This window comes from Rhopilema esculentum, chromosome 6 (genome assembly GCF_057945365.1).
Source record: "Rhopilema esculentum isolate cy_ngs chromosome 6, ASM5794536v1, whole genome shotgun sequence".
Classification (NCBI taxonomy): Eukaryota; Metazoa; Cnidaria; class Scyphozoa; order Rhizostomeae; family Rhizostomatidae; genus Rhopilema; species Rhopilema esculentum.
In genome coordinates, this window is record NC_142820.1 from 8146175 (window position 1) to 8171588 (window position 25414).

At 36.0% G+C, this 25414-nt stretch overlaps 3 protein-coding genes across 3 annotated transcripts in view; 1 reads left to right on the top strand and 2 right to left on the bottom strand.

The window, feature by feature from the left end:
- The window catches only part of LOC135686561 (isoleucine--tRNA ligase, cytoplasmic), a 29947-nt gene extending 22004 nt beyond the window's left edge, over positions 1–7943 (bottom strand). Inside the window, exons 1-12 of the mRNA XM_065202815.2 lie at positions 7681–7943; positions 6767–6842; positions 6407–6487; positions 5943–5975; positions 5372–5458; positions 4931–5013; positions 4646–4697; positions 3801–3885; positions 3275–3403; positions 2137–2224; positions 1377–1437; positions 466–561 (exon numbers count right to left, since the gene is read on the bottom strand). Coding sequence (XP_065058887.2) covers positions 466–561; positions 1377–1437; positions 2137–2224; positions 3275–3403; positions 3801–3885; positions 4646–4697; positions 4931–5013; positions 5372–5458; positions 5943–5975; positions 6407–6487; positions 6767–6842; positions 7681–7943 — 1134 coding nt within the window. The remainder of the gene's footprint in view (positions 1–465; positions 562–1376; positions 1438–2136; positions 2225–3274; positions 3404–3800; positions 3886–4645; positions 4698–4930; positions 5014–5371; positions 5459–5942; positions 5976–6406; positions 6488–6766; positions 6843–7680) is intronic.
- On the top strand, positions 7922–10761 carry LOC135686569 (NADH dehydrogenase [ubiquinone] 1 alpha subcomplex subunit 5). The gene is made up of 5 exons (XM_065202827.2): positions 7922–8085; positions 9103–9147; positions 9506–9622; positions 10209–10274; positions 10547–10761. The coding sequence occupies exons 1-5, from the start codon at positions 8065–8067 to the stop codon at positions 10643–10645; spliced, it is 348 nt and encodes a 115-aa protein (XP_065058899.2). The 5' UTR covers positions 7922–8064; the 3' UTR covers positions 10646–10761.
- Positions 10762–11603: 842 nt separating this feature from the next.
- On the bottom strand, positions 11604–24468 carry LOC135686564 (tartrate-resistant acid phosphatase type 5). Its single transcript, XM_065202818.2, has 4 exons — positions 24094–24468; positions 19358–19669; positions 12303–12517; positions 11604–11979 (listed from the first exon to the last, which is right to left on the bottom strand). The coding sequence occupies exons 1-4, from the start codon at positions 24371–24373 to the stop codon at positions 11749–11751; spliced, it is 1038 nt and encodes a 345-aa protein (XP_065058890.2). The 5' UTR covers positions 24374–24468; the 3' UTR covers positions 11604–11748.
- Positions 24469–25414: the final 946 nt, after the last annotated feature.

Consider the following 25414-nt stretch of genomic DNA (forward strand, 5'->3'; position numbering starts at 1 on the left):
AAGCCGAATTGTTCAAGGGGGCATTGTACACAGAAAGGCTATTTTCACCAAAAAGCTATGTTCCATTTTATCCGTATGAGAATAATGAAATAAATCAGTTATGCTGGTCCATTTATGAGTTGTTAGAATGAAAATTAAAAAGGCTGTTTGAAAAGGAAAATTTGGCATTAGAAAATCATTAAACTTTAACAAACTTATATCATTTAGTATAAAATAAAATGTTTTTCAAACGCCTTCTTATATCATGTTTGCTACATTTTAAAAACTCGTGTCCCACAGCAGCCTTTCTCTTGAAAAGACGAATGAATTTTTTGGCGAAAGAAGGGCATTGGTTAAGCAAGTCTGTCTTCAGATGAAAATAGATTCTTGAACTATGTTAATAATTTAGCTGTCAAACAAAGAGATCCAAAATGAAATCCCTTCACAGCCAGAACTAAGCACCGAAACGAACTTAAGATCACTTACCTCACCAAAGGCAGGAGCCGAATGCACAACTCCCGTGCCGCTATCATCTGTGACGTAATCATCAGCAAAAATTTGAAAAGCACCTTTTTTCTTCATCTGTAACAAAGGAATTGGATATCAATACTGAAGGGATATTCACAAATAATGAAGATCACTGTTTCGCGAGGTCTATTTTACGGTGTTCGATGCCATATAGATAGACCTCTACCCCGAGCTCTACAAGCTTCGATGTATAGAACAGAACGGTCCTAAGCACCAACTCGAAGTTTCTTGCTCAATACGATCATGGAGCAACTTAACGAAATATTTTCATGTGAACGTTTTACAGTTCTAAAAAGATGGTATTGAAGAGGTTTTTAGCAGAGCTACATCAATTTTACTAGCAATAAGGATAACTTTTAAGGTAATTAAGCTGGAGTATTCGGGAAACGTTTAAGTCTTTATATACCCGTATATGCCATCGATATGCCATCGATATGCCATCGATATGCCATATTACATATATACCAACTGGGCCACGAAATACAATATTTGTCAGTATCGCTGCCTTACAGCTTGTTTGAATAACGGTTATAAGTAACATTAGTACACCTCCAAGACTTTGTAAACCTTAATATAGCTTGCACACCTCTAACACATTGAGCGCCACAATAGACTTTGCCCACCTTAATAAGCCTTCGGTACCTTAATACGGCCTATCTTTTATTCAATTTACTTTTAAACATCATCGAAAATCTTTTGATTATTCAAAGAGCAAACTGGAGAGACAGACTTTATAGATACTTCAACAAACTAAAGCATAAAAACTTTCAAAGGTAATCAATATCAATGTTATAGGGAATTCAACAACAAAAAGAAAACAAATGTCGGATATGCATTTAGAAAAATTTTTGAATAAACGATATACTTACATGGTGAAAATAGTTAAACGGAGGATTGTATCTCTTCCCTTTCAGGGCATTACCAGGGAATCTAAAAATAAGAATAACAATCCACTTAACGAAATAAACATTGATGATTGGAAAGCATTGAGTAAAAGCCACTTTTTAAATTGTTTCAACGTTGTTTATTGACACTGTTGTATCCAAGCTCGCTCAATGCTGTTTTTATTGTAGAACAGGTATTTCATAGACCAAAAAACAGTCACACGAAGAAATAAATTCTTATAAAGCAGTGTCTCTGGAATCTTTCATGATAAAAACTCGAATAAAAGGCATGAACCAAATATTTTTAAAGTATCAAAAAGTCCTGTGCTGCTTGGAATTTGGATTAGCTACTAATATTATTATCATAATAACACTATTTACAATTGGTTAAAACAAAGACAGTTTTAGTTTGAGCTAATTAAGTCCAACTAATAAAGTCCAACTAATTACACAAACAAAAACTAATAACTAGATAAATAAAAACCTTTAATTTTGGAGAAAATTCCACGGACTCTATCTCCAAATTACGCATGTACAATTATCACCTTTCCACTTTTAAATTGATCCCCTAAGCTAACATTGATTGCCAGGTTTTTTATCGAAGACTTTTTGTGGAATTTACAACCAGACATGGGAATTACAAAACTTTATGCAGATTCGTAGATCTAGATCACTAAGGATATCGCCTGACATCGCAGGATTTGCAAAGTGAAAGTAGAACAATATAATTCAAACTTGCATTCACCTTTCCAATATTGTATACTCTGACTCGTTTTTGAACAACGCACTCAGCCTAGCTTCCATCATAATGTATGTTCGTTCTGTTGAATTGTCTAAAACACAGAAATCGTTTATTGCCGAAAAGCCTATTACGTAACGGTTTTACTAAACTATGGAATCACCCAAAACGAGCCAAAACGAGCCAAAATGACCCATAACCAGCCAAAACCAGCCATAACGACCCAAAATTACAACAGAACGACCCAAAACGATCCGAAACGTCGCAAATAGCATCGAGCAGAACGACTGTTTTTCGCGCCTTTTTTGACCTGTGCACGTTGGCTGAGAGTGGCAAACCAAGAAAATGGAGGCGACGCTGTCCGCTCTTTTAGATGCAGAGCAGGTAATTTCATATGTTTTCCTTTACATTTCTTTTCTCTTCTTTTTATTCCCAGTTTTACCTATTCTTTGCCTGCTTCTTTTTGCTTCTTTTCTTTTTGGGTCTTTTTGGCTCGTTTTGGCTCGTTTTGGGTGATTCCATAGTTTAGTAAAACCGATTACGTAACCCTCTCGTTTGGAGAAATTACTATCCCAATACCCAAATCTTTGTCATAAAAGCACATCCCTACCAATTTATCCCCCAACCCACCTATGCTTCCTCAATTTACGCTTTAGTCCCAATCTAAAATCCTGCTTCCTTTATAAGGATAGAAGTCGTCATCACTATTCATGCCCCGTATTTTAAATCGCTTCGTCAAATACAACACATACAAATACGAGAAAATACGCAAAAAGGACCACGTTTATCAGGTTAGCATTTCTGTGAAAACCTTGTCAAAAAATGGTCAAAGAGAATTATTTTCCTTAAATTGAAAATAGAAATGATATCAATCAAAGTATTGCTTAAAATTTTTTTCGAAATACAAGAAATAAGTGCAGACGAAGAATCATGAGGTTTTTATGTAATTGCCTGGCTAATTTTTTGCCAGCACGAAAATCAAGCAACAACGATAACGCGTGAAAAGGATGCATGAAGAAAATAAAAAGCGAATAAGGTTCAGTATAACAGATTTATACACTACCCTGCTTAATATCACTCAGAATTAGCTGAAGGTACAGGATAAATTACAAAAAAGTAGATGTACACATTTGCCATGGCCTACCTTTTACTTTGACGTATTGAAGGTTTGGGTTGACAACCAACGCCATATTACTTGGCAATGTCCAGGGGGTCGTTGTCCATGCGATCATGCTGACGTTGGGTTCGCTTTCCAGGGGGAAGCTGACAATTACTGTAAAATGACAAAACGTAACATCATTACTTTGATTTTCTCAAATATATTCATATGTATATATAGTGAATTTAACATTTAAAGTATATCACAAAAGTGTGTGCTCAAAATGTAACACAGACAAAATAAATTAAGATGCTTGTGAAGACGTTTCAAGGACAACACAAATTATACGATTCGAGTCCAACGTTAAGACTTACTTGAAATTCTAGTTCTATGTTGAACAAAATTTCAATTTTCAAAAAAAAATTCAGAGTTTGGTTACCAAACAATTCAAACCCATATCTTTCAGATGATTTCTCCCGCGACTCTATTATGAATAAAAAATCTAGACCGTAAATTGGCCTGATTCTCAAAACGAAATAACATTAGGCCAAAACAAGTAACTAGGTATTACCAGCAGGATCATTAACTTCCTTGTAGTTTTGGTTGGATTCAAAATTGGATAACGGGGTGTTGCATTTGGTGGAGTAAGGCATCACCTAAAACAGCATTATATATCAAGATTAGCGTAATAACTATACCGAAAAATTCCTTATTGTGTCAAATTTAGTTCACTACTGGAACTCATTAACATACAGGACAGAAACTTCAATTAAAAGTTCCAATCTTCCTATTGGATTTGCGGATTTTTTTCGTAATTATATGGAGTTAATTACCATCTAAAAACTGAAAAGTTGTTTCACAGGGTTAAAAAGGAGGTACACTTATCTTCTACATCGATGCCCTCTATAAATAGGGAGTTTTCCAAAAATGTAAAAGAATTCTAGCAAGTCAGCATATTAAAACCAACATCAGGACAAAGCAATAGCAAGAGCATATCTAAAAAAGCTCATATCTACTTATTTTCATTTGTTTATCATAAGATGCAAAGATGGTTATGGCTCAGTGGTGAGAGTTGCAGACTACAGGCCGAAGGGTCAGGGTTTCGAGTACCTGACATAACCAAACTTTTACTTGCAGTGAAGGGAGTCAACAACTCTCTGCAATTCCAGGCGTAGGAGTCATAAGGTGTGGTCAGATCGACAAAAAGGACCAGGACACTGCTTGATAAGCATCGCTCTGGTTGTTCTAAAAACTACCTTTGGATGCTAGGTAGAAACAAATACAAATGAAAGTCAAATGTGGCTGTCCAATCAGAAACCTGAAATCAAAAATCTTTATTACTCTTCCGAACAAGGCTAGACTTTTCTGCAGACAAAAGTTACGCTGTTGAGAATCGAGAAGCAGAGAAATACAAACCCTAAATCCACGATAAACCATGTTCTTCTCAAAAAGCTGTTTGAAAACCCACCTACAAACAGAGAAGTTAAAAAAACTCAGTTTGCAACATAGAATATGGAGACACGAATGAATTTTCAAACAACCTTGATATCAGTCTGACTAATTTTATGAAACTTAAATTGCCTCTGCAGGCAAAGGTGTGGATAAAATCTTTAAATGGAAGGGAGGATAAGAATTATAATTATAATTTTCACTTTATTGAGTCTCACAATGACAAAAGGGATTTATAAAGCAAGGACTTACCAGACTGACTCCATAAACCATGGATAGAGGGTCTTGTAATCATTTTCAAAATCGATCCATCTCCCCAATCGTTTCACTGTAAACTGTAAATCAAAAGATTTAACATTCAATTAATTTGGTTTATTAATGATATATTTATATATAAATAAGCAAAACTCCATTCCAGAAAGCAACTTTGTGAGCTATGATATATTTTTGGATTAAATTCAGTTAGTGATTAACTCAAAATAAATGATAGAAATAAAGCCAACTTACAAAAAATGTATACTAAAATGATCAAATCCAGTCCATCAACATTAAGAACTAAAAATTGGTACTAACTTGCCTATATATTGTATCCCTCCATGTTACACAAAAACATGCAGAAAAACATAAATGGGAACAATGACAAAATAGAATCAGTTAACATTAAGTAGACGATTAGCAATAAAAAAGGGATACCTCCCATTCTTCAGAGTATCTCATTACAATTTTACGACATTCAGCATTGTAGTTTTCAATGCCCATTTTCATTACATCTTCTGGTCCCTGAAAAAAGAATCTTTTTATCAACATTCCCCCTCTGAAAGTTAGCAGACTGATTTATTAGACATGAATATTACCCTTTTAAAAAAATTGTAAATTGTCTTACCATTTTTTTGAAAATTTGAATTAAAAATAAGACATGTTACATTGTCTACATTAATGTCTACATTAATGTATAATGTCTACATTAATGTATAATGTCTACATTAAATCTAGAGGGTAATTCACAGGGAAGATTTTATTAAGGCATAGTACAAACTGGAGTGGAGATTAGGTGATGCCAACCAGTAGCAATAAAATCCCTGACAATGTCTGCAGCAACATAACATGAGTGACCTAGCCAACATAAAACTACCTTGACAGGTTTGGTTGGCTACCATTACCTCTATTCAAATCTTCAGCTTGAAATTCTGCATTGAAGATGTCATATTCAAAGGTTTAGCTAGCAATTATATTTGGTAGTCAAAGAAAATCAAAACTGATCTACCTTGATTCCAAGTTTCTGATCAATTTCAAATTCCTAAAATAGGAAGAATACTATAGATGAATTTTCATTGAAAGAGAACAAAAAAACCATAACCACAAGAAATGGAATCTAAATATCTAATGAAAAACGAATAAGAATAAGCTTCTTGATCATCCCAACTACAACCCCACAACCCTACAACTACATGTAAAAGACATTACTCAAAAAACTGTTCGAGAAAAGGAATCATTTTCACATAAATCAGCAAATAGATGTTTAGGATATTTGGGTACATGAGAATTACCTCAACTTCACAACGCTTATACATAACCATATCTTTTAAGAAAATGAAATAAAATACAAGGTATGATTTTTTTTTATTTTCAACTTTATAGAAAAGTTACAAGAAGAATGCAGGGGAGAGGGACCAGGCCTAGAGCAGGCTTGTTGATGAAATAAAATGTATGAATGAGGTGGAGTCTTACAACTGGAAGGCCATGACAATCCCAGCCAAATCTTCTCTCAACATGAAAACCTGATTGATGGGCATATCTTGTGACAATATCCTGAAAGAAAAATTGATAAATAATAGTTCTTGAAAATCTAAGTGTTTTTCAGCACTTAAGCCTACAACTAAAGCATACAAAGTTGATTTTCTATTTTCTATAAGATTTTTGAGCAACTGTTTAAATATTTCTACAACATTTTTGGAACATTTGAGCAAAAGTTTTTCAATGGATGTGGAAATATGTCTTCAAGGCCCCTATTGAGAGTCAAAAAATGATTGAAAAAGATACCTTATTCTGTAATAGAACCTGATACAAAACTACCAAAATAAATAATACCTTTATTGTGCCAGCAAGAATATGTCCATAATGAGGTAGTCCAGTGGCAAATGGGGGACCATCATAAAATGAAAACCTAAAATAATACATATCATACATAAAGACAAATACAAAACAGACATAGGATACAATACCCTGGATACAAAGGATCAAGGAGCAGTCTTTACGTGCATTATTGAAACTTTGAAGTTACAAAGCAAGAACATTTTAGGGATTTAAATTTACTGTAAAAACAAAGCTAACTTTATGTGGGAAATTCGTGTACAAACATTTTAAAATGTAAAAAAAGAGGACAAGTGTTAACTTGAAGTGAATAGTCTGCATACTCTTTGATCCTTTCTTTGCATGGGTAATAGAATGTTCAGTTTTCTGAAAAGTTAAGCAGTTTATTCCCTTTAAAAAACATGGTTTGACATTTGAAGTCCATTTAGAAAACTGAGAATACAGGATACTGCTTAATACTATGGCTGTGATTTTCAGTGAGATAGAGCATCTTGTTGGGGGGGTTGGCTTAGTTCCGTAAAGAAGACACCTCTGTATTTCCAAATATGGCTCTTGCATTTGCACTTCCAAAAACAATGGATACAACTGGCCAGGGATGGAAAATCAAAAAAGATGAATTCAACTTTCATAACTTTCTGATACAACTACATGAAAGAGCTTCTGCTTCTAATCCTTTTCTGTGAAACGTTTTACATTACTATCACTACAAATTTCTGAATGTGCATGATTTCAGGCGCACAGTTGCAGATTTTCAAACTGTACTTGTCCAGCACAAGAAGCAGAGTTTCCAGTCTGGGTTGTGTAGGGGATTTCCTTAGAGTAGAGAGGAGGCCTAATTTAAATTTTTGCCTCAAGTGAAGCTTAATTTCGGTATGAGAAAGAAGGTTAAATTTGAGTGTAAGCTCAGTAACCTTGGCTTTCCTTCTGATTGCTTAAGTGACGTTTTGAAAGCATCGAGCTTCTTCCATAACTCCAGAATTTCTTCTTCTTCCTTGGGGAAGTTGTGAGTGTCTCCAACTGACTTTGCCATGTCTGGGGTCAAAAGACCTCTTGCAGCTACAGTTGAATGTGGCAGGAAATATCTCCGTTTTCTACAAAAAATTGATCGACCAACTTGCCTAAAATCTAAAACACAATTCCCCAAATTAGAATGCTTTAGCCAACGACAAAACATCTACTCAAGAGCTACCATTTTAATCACGAGAGCTTGCATCACTTCCAATGCTTGAATCAGCCATCACTCATTCTCGTTCTCGCGAAGAGGCTCTGATTGTATCAATCAAGGACGGAGCAAGATGGCGGGTCCAATCAAGAGGGTGAGTAACATTATTTAAACTACCAATTTCCATGCGCATTTTAAAGTCTCGCTGCAGATCTTTCCACGGAAGATTTTTGCTAGTAACAAAGTTTTTAGTAATTTGTGAAATCGGTTTCTCTACATGGCATGGGAATATATTTAAATTAAACTGAAAGAGTTATTTATAATATTATCAACAAATTCTGCCAGATCCAGTTAATAGTATCGAGCCATTAACGAATGAACCCCCTAGCCCTCTCGTGGGAAAAATTCATTCGTAAATGCCTGCATTTACTAGAAGAATACTTTATGTTGCAAAAATTTGCAAACAGCTGCTAACTGGCCTCGCTGTTTTCTATTTTTTGTGTAGGGCAAAGTCAGCCTCTTTTAAGATACGTATAACGTTAGGTTCTGAATTCGGAATACTGCGACACTGCAATAATTTTTTCCTTTCATTCCGCCTGCACAACTGCCCATTTACCGTAGAGTCTCCACATAATACTTGTTTATCTGGTCGTGTATATTCCACCATTAAGAGCGATGTTGGGCTGGAGCCATCGCTCTTGTGCAAATGAATTGTATTTTTGGAGACTGAAGACTGAATCATGATGAACCATTCACAGGGGTTATGTGAATTATGAAGCTGCCGCGAATGTTTGATAACTTCATGGGCACAGAAAGCTTTTGCATTGGTTATCATTAACTTTACATACACTTTTCTTTCTTCTTGGAGCAAAGAGGTGCAAGAAGATTTCTATATATTGTATTATGTGAAAACTGAGGACACAAGAAGCTTCTGTTGTATCAACCAAGCTTTGATATATGCCATATGCATTGTGTTATACATTTTGTGTGTGTAAGATAAGTAAGGATACTCTGAAAGGCTTAAACCTGTATGGAATTTCCCACATGCTTATAACTTTGGAACTATGAAGCAGTATTTACTCTTATATATCAACCTGCAACCAGAGCTTTGTGTCTTTATCCATTCATCATTAAAACTAAATTGAATTATAGTTTAATGATCTTTTTCTAGTCCACATTTATTGTTGGTCTTGCTGTGGCAAAAAACCCTCACCAGGTAAATCATGTTTGTTTGCATTTGATGTTTAAGTTTCCAGTAAAGCAGCAAATTAATGCTCAATCCTGGCATTTCTAGATTACTTTGCAGCCTTCCATGTTTTATTTTATATCGTAAATATACATCTCCATTTCACTTGACCTAAGCTTCGTGTAGACATGTAAATGCCTTTTAATTTGAAGTAATTTTGCTTTTAAAATTTAATGAGTTGCAAAGGTATGATTTTAGTCATAGCTTATTTGAAATTTGCTCCTGCAAGTTCAATAACTAATAGAAGCACAAACATGTGTTCAATAAGATGAAATCATCATTTCCTGTTTTTGTCTCAAGTGATTAATCAATATTTCTTGTTTAAAAGACCCTTGTAGGACTCTACAATCAAACACTGTCAGTATTACACCGTCTCCCAGAAAAGTTTGCATATCGTGATCAAACAGAACAACTCACAAAGCACAGATTACATTTAGTAGAGCAGGTAAGCCTATTGACAAAATACAAACTCTTTGGGTATCATCTGGTGAAAAAAGCTACCAGAGGTTCTATAATTCTAAACCTTGTTGGCAGTTAGGCTAAGTTTGCTTATTATGTTGGCTAGGATGTTGACTGGAATTTCTGAAGCCAATTAATTCATTTGAAACCTTATTAGGCACAACCGTTATCAGGCTAAAGAACTTGATGGGTTTACAGATAATGTTAAAGTGAGTTCCCTATGAAGGCCCATTATAAGTTTGCTGCTTCACGCCTCAGACTACTTTGTGTGGCCAATTGATGTGGTTTGCATCTTCAGTGGAAATTACCTTAATTGACTAATAGATTGCAGCATTTGGCTGATTTTTACAAGGTTTTACAGCTTTTGGATCCCCTATAATAAGCCCCCCCCCTCCAATAGCAAGTACTTGAGATGATATATTGATGGAGTAGCACTCTTAAGCAAATTGACTTTTAACCAGTGTTCTATTAGTTTTTTCAAGGTTTGTTTATTTCTAAGATTGAAAAAATATACAACATCATGAAAATTTACTATTTATGGTTCAATTTTAACTTTTGCTTGTTACTTAAAGGAGAAGAATGTTGCAGACCTTGAGAAAAAGATAAATGATGGTCAAATTGAGGAGGTTATTCAACAAGTGAGTTTATAGAATAATAAAGAGGGCAAATTTTCTTGTTTGATTAAACTGACTGGTAGGAAGTAAATTGGCTATAATGACATTACCAGCATGCATCAACTTTTTAAGTAACTCCACACTTGACTTTGGATGTATGCTTGGTTTGGATATATCAAGAGATGACACAAATTGAGCCATGTCATATCCCGATATATTATTTTATTGCTTCAGTTTTAGTGACATTTGATATTGTTTATACATTTATTTACCAAGGGATGAATTCGTTTTTGTAGGCAAAAAGTGAGCTCTCCTTAGCAGGAAAGATGGAGGAATGGAAACCTTGGGAACAGTTACAGACAGAAGCACCTGCAGGCCAATGGCAGTGGCCTTAGTTTATTTGACTGAAATTTTATGTGAATATAACCACTGTGATTTGCATGGAATGTTCCTGTGAGTTTCTATATTGTTGTTTGTGTAAATTGCAAGAAATGCATAATTCTGACTTAGATTTTACCGCTGTTTTCTTTAATTAACCATCATCTGATATATTTTATTTTGTTAAATAAGAATATTGGATAAGTGGAAACCTTGAAAGTTGTCCCCTTTCCTGAGAGTCTATGGACTGTAAATGATTTTTCAGGGAACTGGACCCCAGATCAAGAGCAGGAAAGGAGAATAATTTTGCAAAAGAAAGAATCCAAGGCATGAAAATTTTGGAAACACACATAATAAAAAATGTGCCCTAGGCCTTGTGAAAATGGGATACAATGTATCTGTGCCAGTAGTGGCATCTGGACATACCTGTTGAAAGGAAAACATCATGAAATAATTAAAAGATCAAGAATCCGCTTTCTGCAGTGTTACTGTTCTGTAAGCTTCTTCTGACAAAGATGCTTCTCTGCATAAGCATTCTCAATCAATGGGGATCAAAACTAATAGAAGCACAAACATGTTATAACAACAAGAATTATTTTTCTGATATTCAGAATTATGTCAAAACTCTATATCAAAGTGAATTACAAAAATAAACATATCAATTGGTAGCTTAACTGCTGGCTACTATATGAAAAACTGTTGGGTGAATAAGTCAATACAATCCCATGGGGCTGCCATGGAAGAACAAGACTTCATGAGACACTTTCAGATATATTTTACTCAGGCCCATCAGAAACTGGGGGCTAGGGGGGGGGTTGGAGCCCCCCAATAACTGTAGTATATTTTCTTTATAACAGTATATCAAGTTGAGAGGAATACGATAGGCATCCCCCTAATATGAATTTTGTACTGTCGGCACTGTTAATGATTTAAGAAAAACAAAATACTTTTCAAAAACAGTGGAAATAAAGCACAATTCAATTTTGTGAATGTTATTATAATCCATAATAGAAGTTAGCAAATAAGCTCCCCATTGATAAGGAACAATCAAAGTTTGCTTTGACAAATGAGCTGCTAGGAACTGTTTGAGGATACTTGTCACATGTCAATCAAAGAATAATCACAACCTAGGGGTTGATGTAGATTCATACACAACCCTGCCTTGGCTGTTAACAAACTGGAAAACCATTTTGAAATCATTCACTGTAACAGCTGCAAACCCTCCATTGTCGGCATAGAAAAATTTTGAAGAGCCATCTGGCACACTTGACTCATGAGTTGTTCTCGGGTCCAGAAAGTTGGCATTGCCAATCACATGATACAAAACCTCAGAGTCACTTTCCTTGATTGACTATATGGAATGAAAGAACATTTATTTAGAGCAAGCTATAAAGAGATAAATTTATTGTAAAGCTTATAAATCTACAAATACAAGATGTAAAGGCTACTTGTGTTTAAGCAAAGAGAGCTTTTCAACTTCATGCCAGCATTTTCCATTGCCTCCTGTTTTTGTCACATCTTGTACATTATAAGTTTATACGGATTCTTATAACATCACTGTATGTCCAGTATTGTGGCTTCATCCCCTCCCCCTCCATTCATCCCCTCCCTCGTATACCCCCTTTGACTCTTGCTATTGCAAAGGAAATAATAAGAGTTTTTAAAATAATTTACCTGCAAGTTATGGTCATGTCCACAGATGTAGGCATTGACCTTGTACTTCTCCAGCATTGGTTTCAGCTGCTCTACGAGCTGTGAAGTTGGACCATGGTGTCCAATTGACCAAACTGGATAATGTCCTCCAACCAGGATATAATCAGATTTTGATGAAGCCAATGTTTTCTCAATCCAATCAAGCTGCTCAGATGCTATATTTGGCTCATCAGGCCCTTGAAAGACAAGGAAATAATTTTAAACACCCATTGAAAAATGAATTATTTTAAAAATTCAAAATCTATAACCTATAAATATTAAAAGTTTAAACAGCCTGCAGTGGATAAACAAAAGAGGTCCAATGACAAATTTCAGGACTTCTACGCAGAGTTTTCAGCATTGATATAATTTTGCTTTAAACATCCATTTTACTGTTGTGACCAGAATCCCATCCAGCTCTGCAGTAAACATTTCTCTGGAAAAAACGCCTATGTTGAATGGTGAAAATTTACGTAATTTTCACATACATTTGGAATGAGAAGTGCAGATTCTTTTTGTTCGAATAAACAAAACAAAATTTGTGGTTTTTCTACTTTATTTTATTTGTCACAAGTTTCATAAGTAAGAAACTTTTTACCATATTTTTGCTATGTGCGTCACTTCTAGAAAATTTGATGAAATTGGTTTGCAGTTAGTTTTGAATGTAAAGTAGAAGTGTGATTCTCCTTCCTTTCCAAATTTGGCTTTTTTGAAAACAAGCTCTTTTGATAAATGCCGTGTGAAATTAATGCCCATCTGGGAAATCAGATGATTCAGCAAGGGCCCGGGGCGTTTATTACAGGGAATTCGGTGTTTTCCTGTTAAAAGTTAATTAGGCAGTTTCAATCCCTAAAATAGTCAAGCTTTGTTGCCTTAGCTGTAAAAAGCACTTTAATGATTAAATGTAAGTTACAGTAAATTCTGGTCTGCAAGAAGCTAAGCCCTTGGTTACCTGTATTTCCGTATGAGTAAGAGATCGTTGAATGATAACGTGGGACATACAGACCATTTATGATAGAGACAATTTCCTGTCAGATCTTATAACCATAGAATGGGAAAGAGCTATGTCAGCCTGCTAGGATGACCCTTATAAGATGGGCAGTGATTTTTATGATCTTTTTTCCTAAGAATTAGTATAAGTATCCTCAGATTTTCATGCCCCCATAAAGAGAAGAAAAAGAATTGAAAAAAGAGAATTGAAAAAAGAAGAAATAGATAGAGTTGAAAAACAGGCAGAAAAAGATCATTCACCACCAGGCCCTCCAACTTCCCCCACCCTTAACGACCAAAATCCTCCTTTTACTCCACCTTTCAAAAATTCAGGGAAAATGCCCCTTTGCAGCTTACCAAGTCCCCCATTTTTGCCAACTCCATAACCAAAAATTGCCCTTTAAATACTTAGGTGTTATAGCAAATGAGCAAAGAGAGAGAAGGTGACCTTTTGGGACCATGATCTGAAATGTTTCCATGCGCTCTGCTTTTAGAAACACCAAAACTACAAAATCACAACTAGGGCCATCAAAAAGTGGGGGCTAGGGCCTTGAGGATTAGGAAGCCCTTGAGGTCTCCAGTTTAAAAAAGCAATGACATGAATTGTGGTCTCTTTGGAAAAGGAAAAGTCAGTCAAATTTTGAAGCAGTGCTGATGGCATCGCTGACAAACAGCAAGTCGACTCCAAATTCAAAACCGCAAGGTTTGTTTAAGCAGAAGAAGTAAGTGTAAAGACAGTGTATCTTGGTATCGCAAGCAGTAAGCTTCGTAATGCAGTTGGTCTTTTAGACACCGGTACAGTGTATGGATGATCTGCGTAATGATACAGAAAAGTAGGTTCATGTGGCAACAGATTGAGAGGCTGCAAATACCGGTAAAAAGTAAAGACTGTGGAAGCTAATCAAAAACTACATTGGCAGGGACATTTTGACTGTATGGTGTGTTTGCCACAGGTCTGACTTGGCACTGGCATCCGTACAGTCTCAAGTCCATAAGCTCGTCCTCTGGATGACAAATGTCCTGGCTGTTACACCTTTTTTCCGTTCGTCTTCTCGAATAACAACGCTGCTTATTAGAGAGAATAAAAAGTGCCTCCCGTTCCCCAGGTACTTTGAAGTCCAATTTGTAGAGCATACCCTGAATGTCCTAAAAGCTGTTCTTCACAACCTTGCAGCAGGAAGAAGCGCCTGGACAAAGATGTGCGATGGAGCAATTCCAACAAAGAAGACAGAAAAAAATTGGCAAAAGGGTTTCTTAGAAAATGGGGAAAAGGTTCACAGCAGATTTGGCTTACTGCTGTTATGTATGATCTTTGCACCATCTTTGCACAAATTTGATACTCCCTGACATAATCAGTGGAAAAGATGGTGCTGTTGAAAATTCAAAAGAATAGGAGATGTTTCTGTTCCTTGAGGAAAAGAAGAGGAATACCAAGAAAAATGCAGAGCTGCCTCAAATGGTGATCAGGTTAATGTTCGCCAAACTGCAAGCGCCAATTAATTTGTGACACCCAGAAGTCGTGACAAAGGTGCAATAAGAGGAGAAATAGTGCAGTCTGCAACAATTTTCTTGAACAGCGGATTAGTGTAGAAGAAGATGATACGATCAGTAGTTTGATTGCAATTTCAAAAGCAAACTCTCCCAAAGAGTTCATCGAACCAAGTAAGGACCTTGCTTCTCAAATCTTAGGAGAAAATCAAATTAGCCGATTTACTATTAGCCGATAATCAATTTAAAGCAGATCAGCCACATTGCTGTCAGTGATACTGGAACAAGCTATGCCCTCAAGCTCAGGAAGATGACACAGGCAAGTTATGGCCCCCTGAAAGTGTTTCCCCACAATTTGGCAACACAGAGTGCAGTGTCTCACTACAACAACATAAAAACGTCGCAGAGTGCTAGTTTGAAATAACAGACAATAACTAATACAATGCATATTTCCCTTTTTAAGAACTTTTTAAAGAGACTTCTTAAAGAGAATAGTATTTTGAGAAAAATCTTGAAACCTAAGACTCGGTATCAAAACAGCATAAGTAAGTGTTTTTTTCAACTTGGCAAAAAGTGTCTTTTTATTCAACAAATTTAAAGACACGATTCGAGTGGCAAAGCAAGTACTTGCCATATAAAATCCAAGTTCCATCATATTAACAAAGGATTTAATATTCCTTTTTTCCCGACTCCAAAAGCAGTTTCTGATCGTCAGCTATGTAGGTTTGAAATTAGGAGCCGCAAAGGATGGACATATTCCACTAGTGGTATGATTGAAATATCCCATATGATATAACTTTTCATCCTGTGGTGTTCTTTTCATGAAATTTTGTACACTTGTGACGGAAGTAGTTGCCTACATCTTGACACAAAATATTTTTGGATTGGAGCACATAAGGAAGACTTATTCCACTTAACGCGTTATATTTAACTGTACCAAAAGCACCCAGCCCACGAGATTCATCGGTATTGAAAATCACAAGAGTGGGGAATTTTGTTTTAGTAAGACGTATCAGAGCAGAAAAATATTGATTTATTTCCTTTAGAGCCATCAAGGATGCTGTAATTCCAATCAAAAATAACACATAAAAAACGATCGTATGATTCGCCGTTTTCATCTAAAATCGTATTCCTTCGTTTGAATACCAAAATGAGCTTTTCAAAGAATTCAGTATAATAATAACATGAACTTGGAACAAATTGCCAAAAGAATTAGCTCTTCTGGAGCCTTAGATGATGCGTTATTCCAGTTTTTCTTTAAAAACATTGACATGAAACTAGGAATTTTAAATCATACAAGGCTGGGGTTTTAATCATTTGACATTACTAAACTAATGTAGAAGGCTGTAACGTGGTCGAAAAATCAAATTTTGTTTAAAAGGGAGCTCAAAAGAAATAAATATTCCGTTGAACTCAATTAATTCTAAAAGTTAGAAATTGTTGCCTTTTTCATCGAATTTGAAATCAGATCAATGACAAAAAATGAAATTGTATTGTTAAAGGTCCTCTCGCTTTATATGACGTATTCATGACTACATTTGCTAAAAACTTTTTATCATCTTATATTTGCAACATAGCTCTCTTAAAAAGTTCTTTAGCTATTTATGATAAAAATCAGCAAAATGTCTGCAGAAATAAGTTTTTTATTTTATGGAATTTGCATCCTTACATGCTCCAATAGCTTTAAATATATGTTTTCTTGACTTTTCACGGTATTACAGAAATATATTATCTTTTTAAATAATTAAGGTTATATTCTAATGATAACCGACTAACCAAATTTCCTGGTCTTTCATTGTGGTTTCCAACGGAATCGTTCATCCTATTGTGCTCCTCGGACCAGATTTTGAAAATTCAAATATCTTAGATAGTATTTCAAAGATAAAAAATTATCAAAACAATTTTGAGAGTTCCAAAATTGAAATTTTGTAACCTATTATTTTATATTATATTATTTTGTAAACTGGTATTTTGGAACATAGAATCTAAATACGCTCCTCCCAATGACGTAATATTCTAAAGTGCCACTAAAACCCGTCTTTTTCCGGCGATATAGGCCCCGTTCACACGGGAACGCAATCGTTCCGTTCCATTTTTGTTCCAGTTTCTGGAACGGAAAAGTATACTGTTCACACGGTAACGGAACGATTGCGTATCGATTTTTGTTTATGTTCAGACGGGAACGCAATCGTTCCGTTCTGCAATTTGCGCGCCAAAATAAGCAAATGATTTTTAATGCGCATGTCTATAATGGAGATAGATTTCATCATTTCGATTTATCTCTGAGCTATCTCTGAATTTTTTAAGCAATTTGAATAAATTGAGAATACAAAAGCGCCCGAAAATAAGCAAGCTCGTGGGAAAATTAAAGCCAACCCTAAAAGGAATTTCAATGTTTGCAGAATGGTGTTGAATCTTTTAAATGGACTAACGGCGAGATTCAACCAATGGTGTTTTTGAAATCCTCCATTTTCTTCGCTGAGTTTATTATTGTCACCTTTTCCTTCCCTCAACAACAACACAGACGCATGCGCCCAGGGCAAAACTCTTATCGTTCCATTTTCTGGACCAGTTCTGCGCGTTCACACGGGAACGGAACGGAACGATTGCGTACCGTTCCACTTTTCGTATCACTTATTTTATCGTTCCACTTTTTGGAACGGAACGATGTCGTTTGAAGCGTTCCCGTGAGAACACAACTCCTAAGCGTTCCGCTTTTCGGAACGGAGAAGAACGGAACGGAACGATATCGTTCCCGTGTGAACGGGGCCATAGTCCGTTAAAGTCAAAATTGATCTTTTTAGGACAAAAAAACTGATTTTCAGATTTTTCGAATGGACACTTTTTGCCAAGTTGAAAAAAACACTGACATAATCATTATTTCATGAACATTTTCCTAAATGTGAGTGCACCAAGATCAGAATTCCTCATTCCAAGCTATATTGTTAACTTCCCTAGCTAATGTCCTTGGTAAAAACAAACCTTAACCAAATAGATGTCTTCAAGAAATATGTGTGAAATATCCTGTCGCAACAATCCCTGGTTTTCTGGGAGAAAACGAAAGCATATTACAATTTGAAGCACCGTAAAATTTCTTGTCATGAGCGTGGCCCCTTTGAGAAATGCCCCACTACTGAAAAATCCTTAAAAATGGCTTGGGCAACAGTAATGGCCGTAGTTTTGGCTAGAAACAATTTCAGTGTTGTATTCCACAGAGTTTGTGCCTTGGTCCCTTTCTTTTCATATTGTATATGAAAGACTTTGAGTAAAGCCTTGAAAAATGTACCCCTGATATGTATGCAGATAATACCATTGTAACCTGTTCCGCAGAGGATATTGAAGAGCTGATTTGCAAAATGAACTAACAAAGACTTCAGAATGGATGCGCCCGCACAAAATGAGTTTAAATAGCAAAAAGTCTGAATAATTATAGGCCACAAACGGCAACCTAATCAAGTACAAAATAGAGTGCATTTGGAAGTCGAAGGAAAGGAAATTAATAGGACGAAATATATTGGAGTTACTGTGAATGAAAACCTGTTATGGACTGCACAGGACAAACAGACAGAAAGCAAGATAAAATGTGAGCTTTCTGCAATCAGTAAACTAAAAAATATACTACCGTTGACTAAACTAGAAAAAGTTTGTTGAGCGCTTTTCGAAAGTCACTTGCGCTACTTTAATGACGTATGCGACAGTTAGTCAAAAACCAAACTTGTGATCAAGTTGTCTGCAGAAAAGGGGCCCAGATGCTTATTGAAAATTCCAAGTTGCGGGATGGTTGGATCTGCACCTGGTTGTCTGGTTTGAACTTAATGAAATATGATAGAGCAATCATGATCTACAAAATAACCAATGACATCTGCCCAGATTTAATTTTTTATCTGAGGTTCAAAGGACATTTACGCCTCTCGTTTAACCTCAAAGACTCATTGCTAACAATGACCCATTGCGCTACGCAAGCATCCCATAGTGCATTTTTAGACTGAAATCAATTTTGGTTAATCCGTAGAAGTTAACTGCCATTGTTTGGATCGCCGCCACGCTCGCAAAGGCCCATTGTTAGCAATGAGTCTTTAATCATGCAAGGTAAAAGTTTATCTCCTTTTCCTACTTTACGACATAGGTCCTAGTTATCCCCTCGTTTTCGTGTCACCCCTTTTTCGTGTAGTAATGGAAGCGGCAATCCTTACTCTCAAGGGATTTCTGCAGTTCATTTAAGAAGTCGCAATGGGGTAAGTGATAGAGACCTAGCTGAGTTATTAAAAGCAGCGAGAAAAGGGCTTGAAGACGTCTCCCTATCTCTCTCCAACCGAATAGGATAAATACTGTTGAAGCTCCTACTTCTATGGCCTTAGTCATAGATCAGCCTGTAACACAATATAAAGCATCTATCTACAAAGCAAACTTCGTTTTTAAAGGACTACCTGCAGAAAAAAGAGTTGTATCAGATTAATGAAATAGATCTAAATCATTTTTGAGTAAATTCATACCTGAAGGCAAGTAAATTCTTACCTGAAGGCAAGTAAATTCATACCTGAAGGCAAGTAAATTCTTACCTGAAGGTATTCTGGGATCAAAATCATGCCCACTATTTCCACAGAGAAGGACAGTGTCAATAAGGATAATCTGGAGAGTTTTCTTGGAGCCAGGTATATTGAAGATATGGCTATGATAGAAGTTGGGAAAGTTCCATCTCTTTGACAACCTTGTATAGTCGATCTGCCCGCTGACGTTTCTGTGGTGGTCGTGATTGCCAGCAATGACATACCATGGGATCTGCAGTGATTTCGCTGCGTATGCCTTTTCGAATGTCTCTTCAAACCTAATGCTGCTATCGTCTTCAACTCCATCAAAATAAAAGTTGTCACCTTGAAAAGAATACGGAACGATGTAGGGGAGTGTGAAGAATTTTTCAAGAAAAGAAACACAGTTATAGAGTTTCATAAATGATGTATGTATTTGATTGCTACTGGTATTGTAAAGATTTAGATTTCGATTTAACTTCTCCTGATGTAATCATTAATTCCCACTTTGTCTTGTGTCTTGTCTAAATCCTGAAATATATAAATATGTCTTGTGTTTTGTCTAAAATATAAAGAAGCTAATTAAGGCCAACTATCTATAAATAATTAGTATTAAAGAAATATATGATACAATATTAAAAATGTTCATGCAACGACTGATATGGTATAGCGCTAAAATGTTTAAACTGTGAACGGAGGTTTTAAACTGAAAACCAGAGGTTTTATTCGTTAGAAACATATAAATCGATTTGACAGAGGGATTGTCAGCAGATTTATAACAAGTGGGACTTTTTATTAAATTGCTAAGATCCATTGATATCCATGAAATTGCTAATTTCATCATTTTTCTCTTCCGAATTTAAATCTCCAACAATGACGAAGTTTTTGTATCGAGGAGTAAGTTTGTCAGGCACTTTGCCCATCTCTGCGAAGAAAAATTTTTCACATTGAGAATGGGGGCGGTAGGTACTGATCAATGCCCATTTTTCTTGCCCACATTAATTTCAGTTAATACACATTCAATTGAATTGGCGATGTTCACCTGTTTAATTTCATTCGCTGGAACTTTTTCTCTGATATTTACCAGAATCCCACCACCGTTTGTATTTCTATCATAACGGAAGGGTTTTTTGAAACCATCAATTAAAAACTGACTAGTAGGAAAGGATTCGTCTAATTTGGTTTCAGAAACTGCGAGGATATCAACATTTTTTGCAATCAGGGTTTTGAGATCCTCTATTTTGTTTCGGATTGAGTTTCTATTTAGATGTGCCACAATTAGGCCTTTCTTGTTCTTGTTCCTAATAGTTGATAGTTTGGCAAGTGGGTTAATATCTTCGGTATCAGAAATAGCAATTTCATGGGTATTAAGAGAGGGTGGTCCCTCTCGGTTTTTTAACCGATTACCGAGATTGCTGGTCGGGAATCGGTTCAAAAACCGATTTTCTAATTTCTCGAAATCCGTTGAAAAGCCATGGGGGGGAGGGGAGGTGGGCTGATCAGATCGATTTCGATTTTTGCACTTGCCAAAAAAGCCACTGTTACGAAAAAGCTGCTTGAGAAAGCTGCTTGCCAAAAGATTTCGAAAAAGATAAAAAAATACTAAAAAAGGCTTTTCCAAGAGTCTGAAGGGCGTGGCCGAGAAAATTTGTTTTCATCCACCCCAGTTTTTTCGAGCTGGCGACGCCACTGCTTCCCAGATCTTTATGCAAAGCTAAAATTAACAAGCTTGATCTTTCCTTCCTCTTTTCCTAACCCCTCCAACTTTTATCTTGTCATTGGCTAGGCTATGTATAGGCCCCCGTTCCTTTTAATTGCATCACCAAATAAGGCTCTGTTTATATGGAGAAAATAGCCTCGGATACCCGATGCTATTTTTTGGTAAGGCTATTTTCAGGTTCTGTTTATATGAAAGAAAAATAGCCTCGGCTTACCGGGGCTATTTCAATTTGGCGCCAAATTTGACGCCTGATAACAGCTTCTGAAAATGACTGACGTGTTTCTTTAACTTTCTGTTGTATCCTAGTGTACCCAATTCTTGTCATCATCATCATCATCATCAATTAAATTAACTAAAGTACAATTTAATACTTAAATAAGCTCTTTACATCTAAATGATAGATTAGAGCTTTTCACGGAAAAAGAAAATCAATTAATTAACAGCAACAACAAGTAACAGTACGAACATGATTGAGCGACAACTATTAAATTTTATGTAAATTCAGCCAAAACAAACAACAACTACAACAAATAGGAAAGAGAAGCAACAACTACAACAAAGAACTTAGTCTGCTTTACAGGAGGTGACCTGCATTTGTTTTTGGTACCTAAAAATTTCCCTTATAAGTCTTGCAATATTGGCCCAGAGTCTTTTATTGCTGTCTGTTTTGTCATCAATATTTGATCTTTTAGTATAGACGGGTCTTTAAAAAAATAGCTAGGAATGTAATCAATTCTGATATACGAAAAAGTACGGCATTTCAAGAGTGTGTGGAACTCTTCTCCGATTTCGTTGGATGAACACATATTAGATATTCTTTGATCATAGCTTATTTTGCCCCATCTGCCTGTTTCTACTGCCAATTTATGGTTTGCTGTTCTAAACCAAATTAGGTATTGTAATAAATTTGAAAGAGGAAGGTCAAGATATTTTTCCTTTCCAAAATTTTTCTTTATACACAAATACATTTTTCCTTTATTCGACTCCTGCATTTCGGTATTCCATTTATGTAGGAATTGGTCCTTTAAATTAGTTTCAACTATTTATATTAGTTTCTTACTGTTATTTACAAAATGATGGTTCCATACAATCGAAATGCCAGTATTATCAAACAAACTCTTGATTGATTTGATCTAAGGTATTTTTTCCCAATCTCGTATTAAGACAGAATAAAGAGTATAGGAAAGCTTTTCTTGTTTACCATTTAACACCTTGCCCCAAAAATTAACCATTCTGGATTTTATTTTAATTGATACAGGGACACGACCTCGTTCACCATATACCATATAAATTTGTGTCATCATTAATTTGTAAAACTGTAGCTCTAATTGATCAATTTAGTCTAACTTTTCAAATCCCTATACCTCTGCTCCATAGGTTAGGATCGGTAATACTAATGAATTGAACATTTTTAGTTGTAGGTCTATTGGTCATTTTTAGTTCATATAGTCAACAAATGCACGTTTCCCCTTACATAGAAAATAATTCACGATTAAATTCAAGTTGAGAATATGGTCAGTTGTGGAGTAACCATTGCGAAACCCGGCTTGGTTTTCTTTTAGCAAGTTTTTCTTTTCCAGGTGAAAAGAAAGCCTTTTATTAAGGAGACCGGTAAAAACTTTACCTAAGCAGCTTACAAGTCTAATACCTCTGCAATTGTTGGGGTCAGATTTTGATCCTTTATTTCTATAGATAGGTTTTGTCTTGTTAGGTCATGTTCTTCTTTGCTTTGTTTTATGTAAGCTGCTTTTTCATCAGCAGTTATTTCAATAACAGGCTTGAAAGGAGCTGTCTCTTCCGGGAGCCCAAAGAATCCAGAATGTATTTTCGCCATTTCTTTGTGAATATGTGTATTTTCGAATACGTGTATTTTCGCCATCGAAATCAGTGTTTTGTATGCAAATTTGTTTTTATAAACCAGCAAAATGTCAAGGAGTTCCTTTATCACTTCGGTGCTCCATCGAAAAGGCTTTTTTTCGATTGTCCTGGAGCCTGATTTTGCTTCTTCTTCCGCCCATCTGGTTTGGGCCATGCACGAGAATAATGATTTGCGCTTGTTCAGTATCTGCAATTTTGTGTCGTTGAAGTGAGGCTATTTTGTTTGCGTTATATAAGAAAAAATAGCCTCACCAAGCCGATATATCGGCTCGCTCAGGTGAGATATCAGAAGTCAAAAATAACCTCACCACCTGGTTGATACTATTTGCGATACTCATATACACTCTTTTTTTATAAGAACACGAGCCTCAAAACTGGTCAAAAATTAAGAACAAATTAAGAACAAGCTGAGGCTGAGCTTCTGCAAAATGCAATTTTGAACAACGTTTTTTCTCAAAATCAAGGATTTTTAGCGATGTATGGGTGCTTTTTCGGTGAATATTCAAATTTGTCAGCAAATTAAGGCTGTCTCACTCACTTTGTTGGCAAATGAGGCCTGAACACCTCCTTAGAGCGAAAAAGCTAGCAATAGCACTGCTTACACCCTCTTAATTTAAGAACAAATTAAGAACAATCCAGCCTCAGATTTTCGAAAAAATTAAGAACAGTCAGCCTGAACTTAAATCTACTGGTATTTATAAAAAGAAGAGTGTAAACGTAAACTGAGCATTACATTTTTTGTATAGGATGCCGATATCTCAGCTTGGAAAATAACCACAGGTAGCCGAGGCTATTTTCTCCATATAAACAGAGCCTGAAATAAAATTTTACATACCCACAGCGGAAGTAATGTGTCTATCCCCACGGTGAAACGCAAACACTGCAGCGCCAGAATAACTGTTTATTGTTTCCGATCAACAATAGTAGTTGGTTACCTACATGGCTAGTTGGCTGAGACGAATTACCATGTTGAAGCGAGTTTCCGGGTGGAAACTAATTTGGGAAAACCTCGATGAAAGCATGTAACAATCTTTCATATTTTCTGACAAAAAAACAAGGGACATCTAGATCCATTTTGTTATATATCATTCATTGCATGCATGCGTAAAAACTAAATTCCAGCCAACTTAACAGCAGGCATAACATGCACATCGACAAAAAAAAAAAATACCTAAAGCAACGACAAATTGCGAATTGCGCTCTGAAGAAACTTCAGCCATCATATCTGCCACACTAACTTCTATCGGCGTTCGGTAAGGTGGAGATGGGGAGCCTCCCCAATCTCCCAAAACCAGAAAATTCAACTCGTTGTCTTTATTCCAAGGGTACCCATGGCGTCGTGCCTCGAGAAGTTTCGCTGCAGAGAAGATACTAAACGCAAACACCAAGCAAGTCCTCCACCTTACAAACATGTCTTCGCAGTTCTTGTCCTTATGACAGACGAATAGCATTTTTCGAACCTCACACCTTGCTTTCAAACTCGTTTTCCGGGAGGTCACTCACATGACAATAGTGTTGTCTTTGTGGTTTGGGGATGCCAAAATTATTGGTCTATTGTTCACCATTCAATGAGGCATAGATCGTATTGTTCAAAGCACTTCTAAGAATAATAGCATCGGATTCCTTGGTTTTTCTCATAGATATAATTTTACTCCACTACATTATGTGTTGCAACTTGATATCTGATGTGCATTTCTAATCAGGGGCGGATCCAGAGAAAATTTGAAGGAGGGGCAGTCGGTAGTGGGAGCGCTGTAAAATTTTCAAATATTTGTGACGAGAGTACGCTGTATACAACAATTTCAGATCTATTTTCAGAATAAACAACAAAACTTTGAGGTAATCCTTGAAGCAAATTATTTATGAAATTTGGGTTGAAAAGGTATTTGCACTTTTCAACCCAAATTTTCAACTCTACAGGAAGCACTAATTCGAGGCCAACTTTTCCTGCTGGAGATGGTTTTATGCTTTCCGAATCTTACACTTATATTCACACTAACACTTTTAATTATACTCTGTTTATAAACTTTATACCATATAGAAAAAAAGAAGATACTCTTTGAGTGCTAAAATCATCTCCTTTGATTTGCCTTCGCATAATCTGTGAAAAAATATACCGCTTTTATTTCGATTTTCCGGAAACGTTGTTCTGTGTTATGAAGCTGCCTGGGGGGATACCGTATGTCCTCTGTAAAGCCACTGCGTTTACGAGGGTTTTACAGGCTTGTGTTCGCAGATTCGGCAGTAAAAGAAAGTACAAAATTCAATAAGCGTGTTCTGATTTCTTGGCTCGACGGTTCCTATAGTTTCATCTAATTCAACAACGACTAAACGGCTCACTTCGGCAAAACTGGTATGCTTCAAACTTCTCGAAATAACAACGGCTATCGGAACATCTGAAATCACGTCTAAACTCTAGCGACTAAATTCAACGACTGAACTACTCAAAAGTCAAAAAAGCCAACAAATACTTTACTCAACAGCAATTAAGA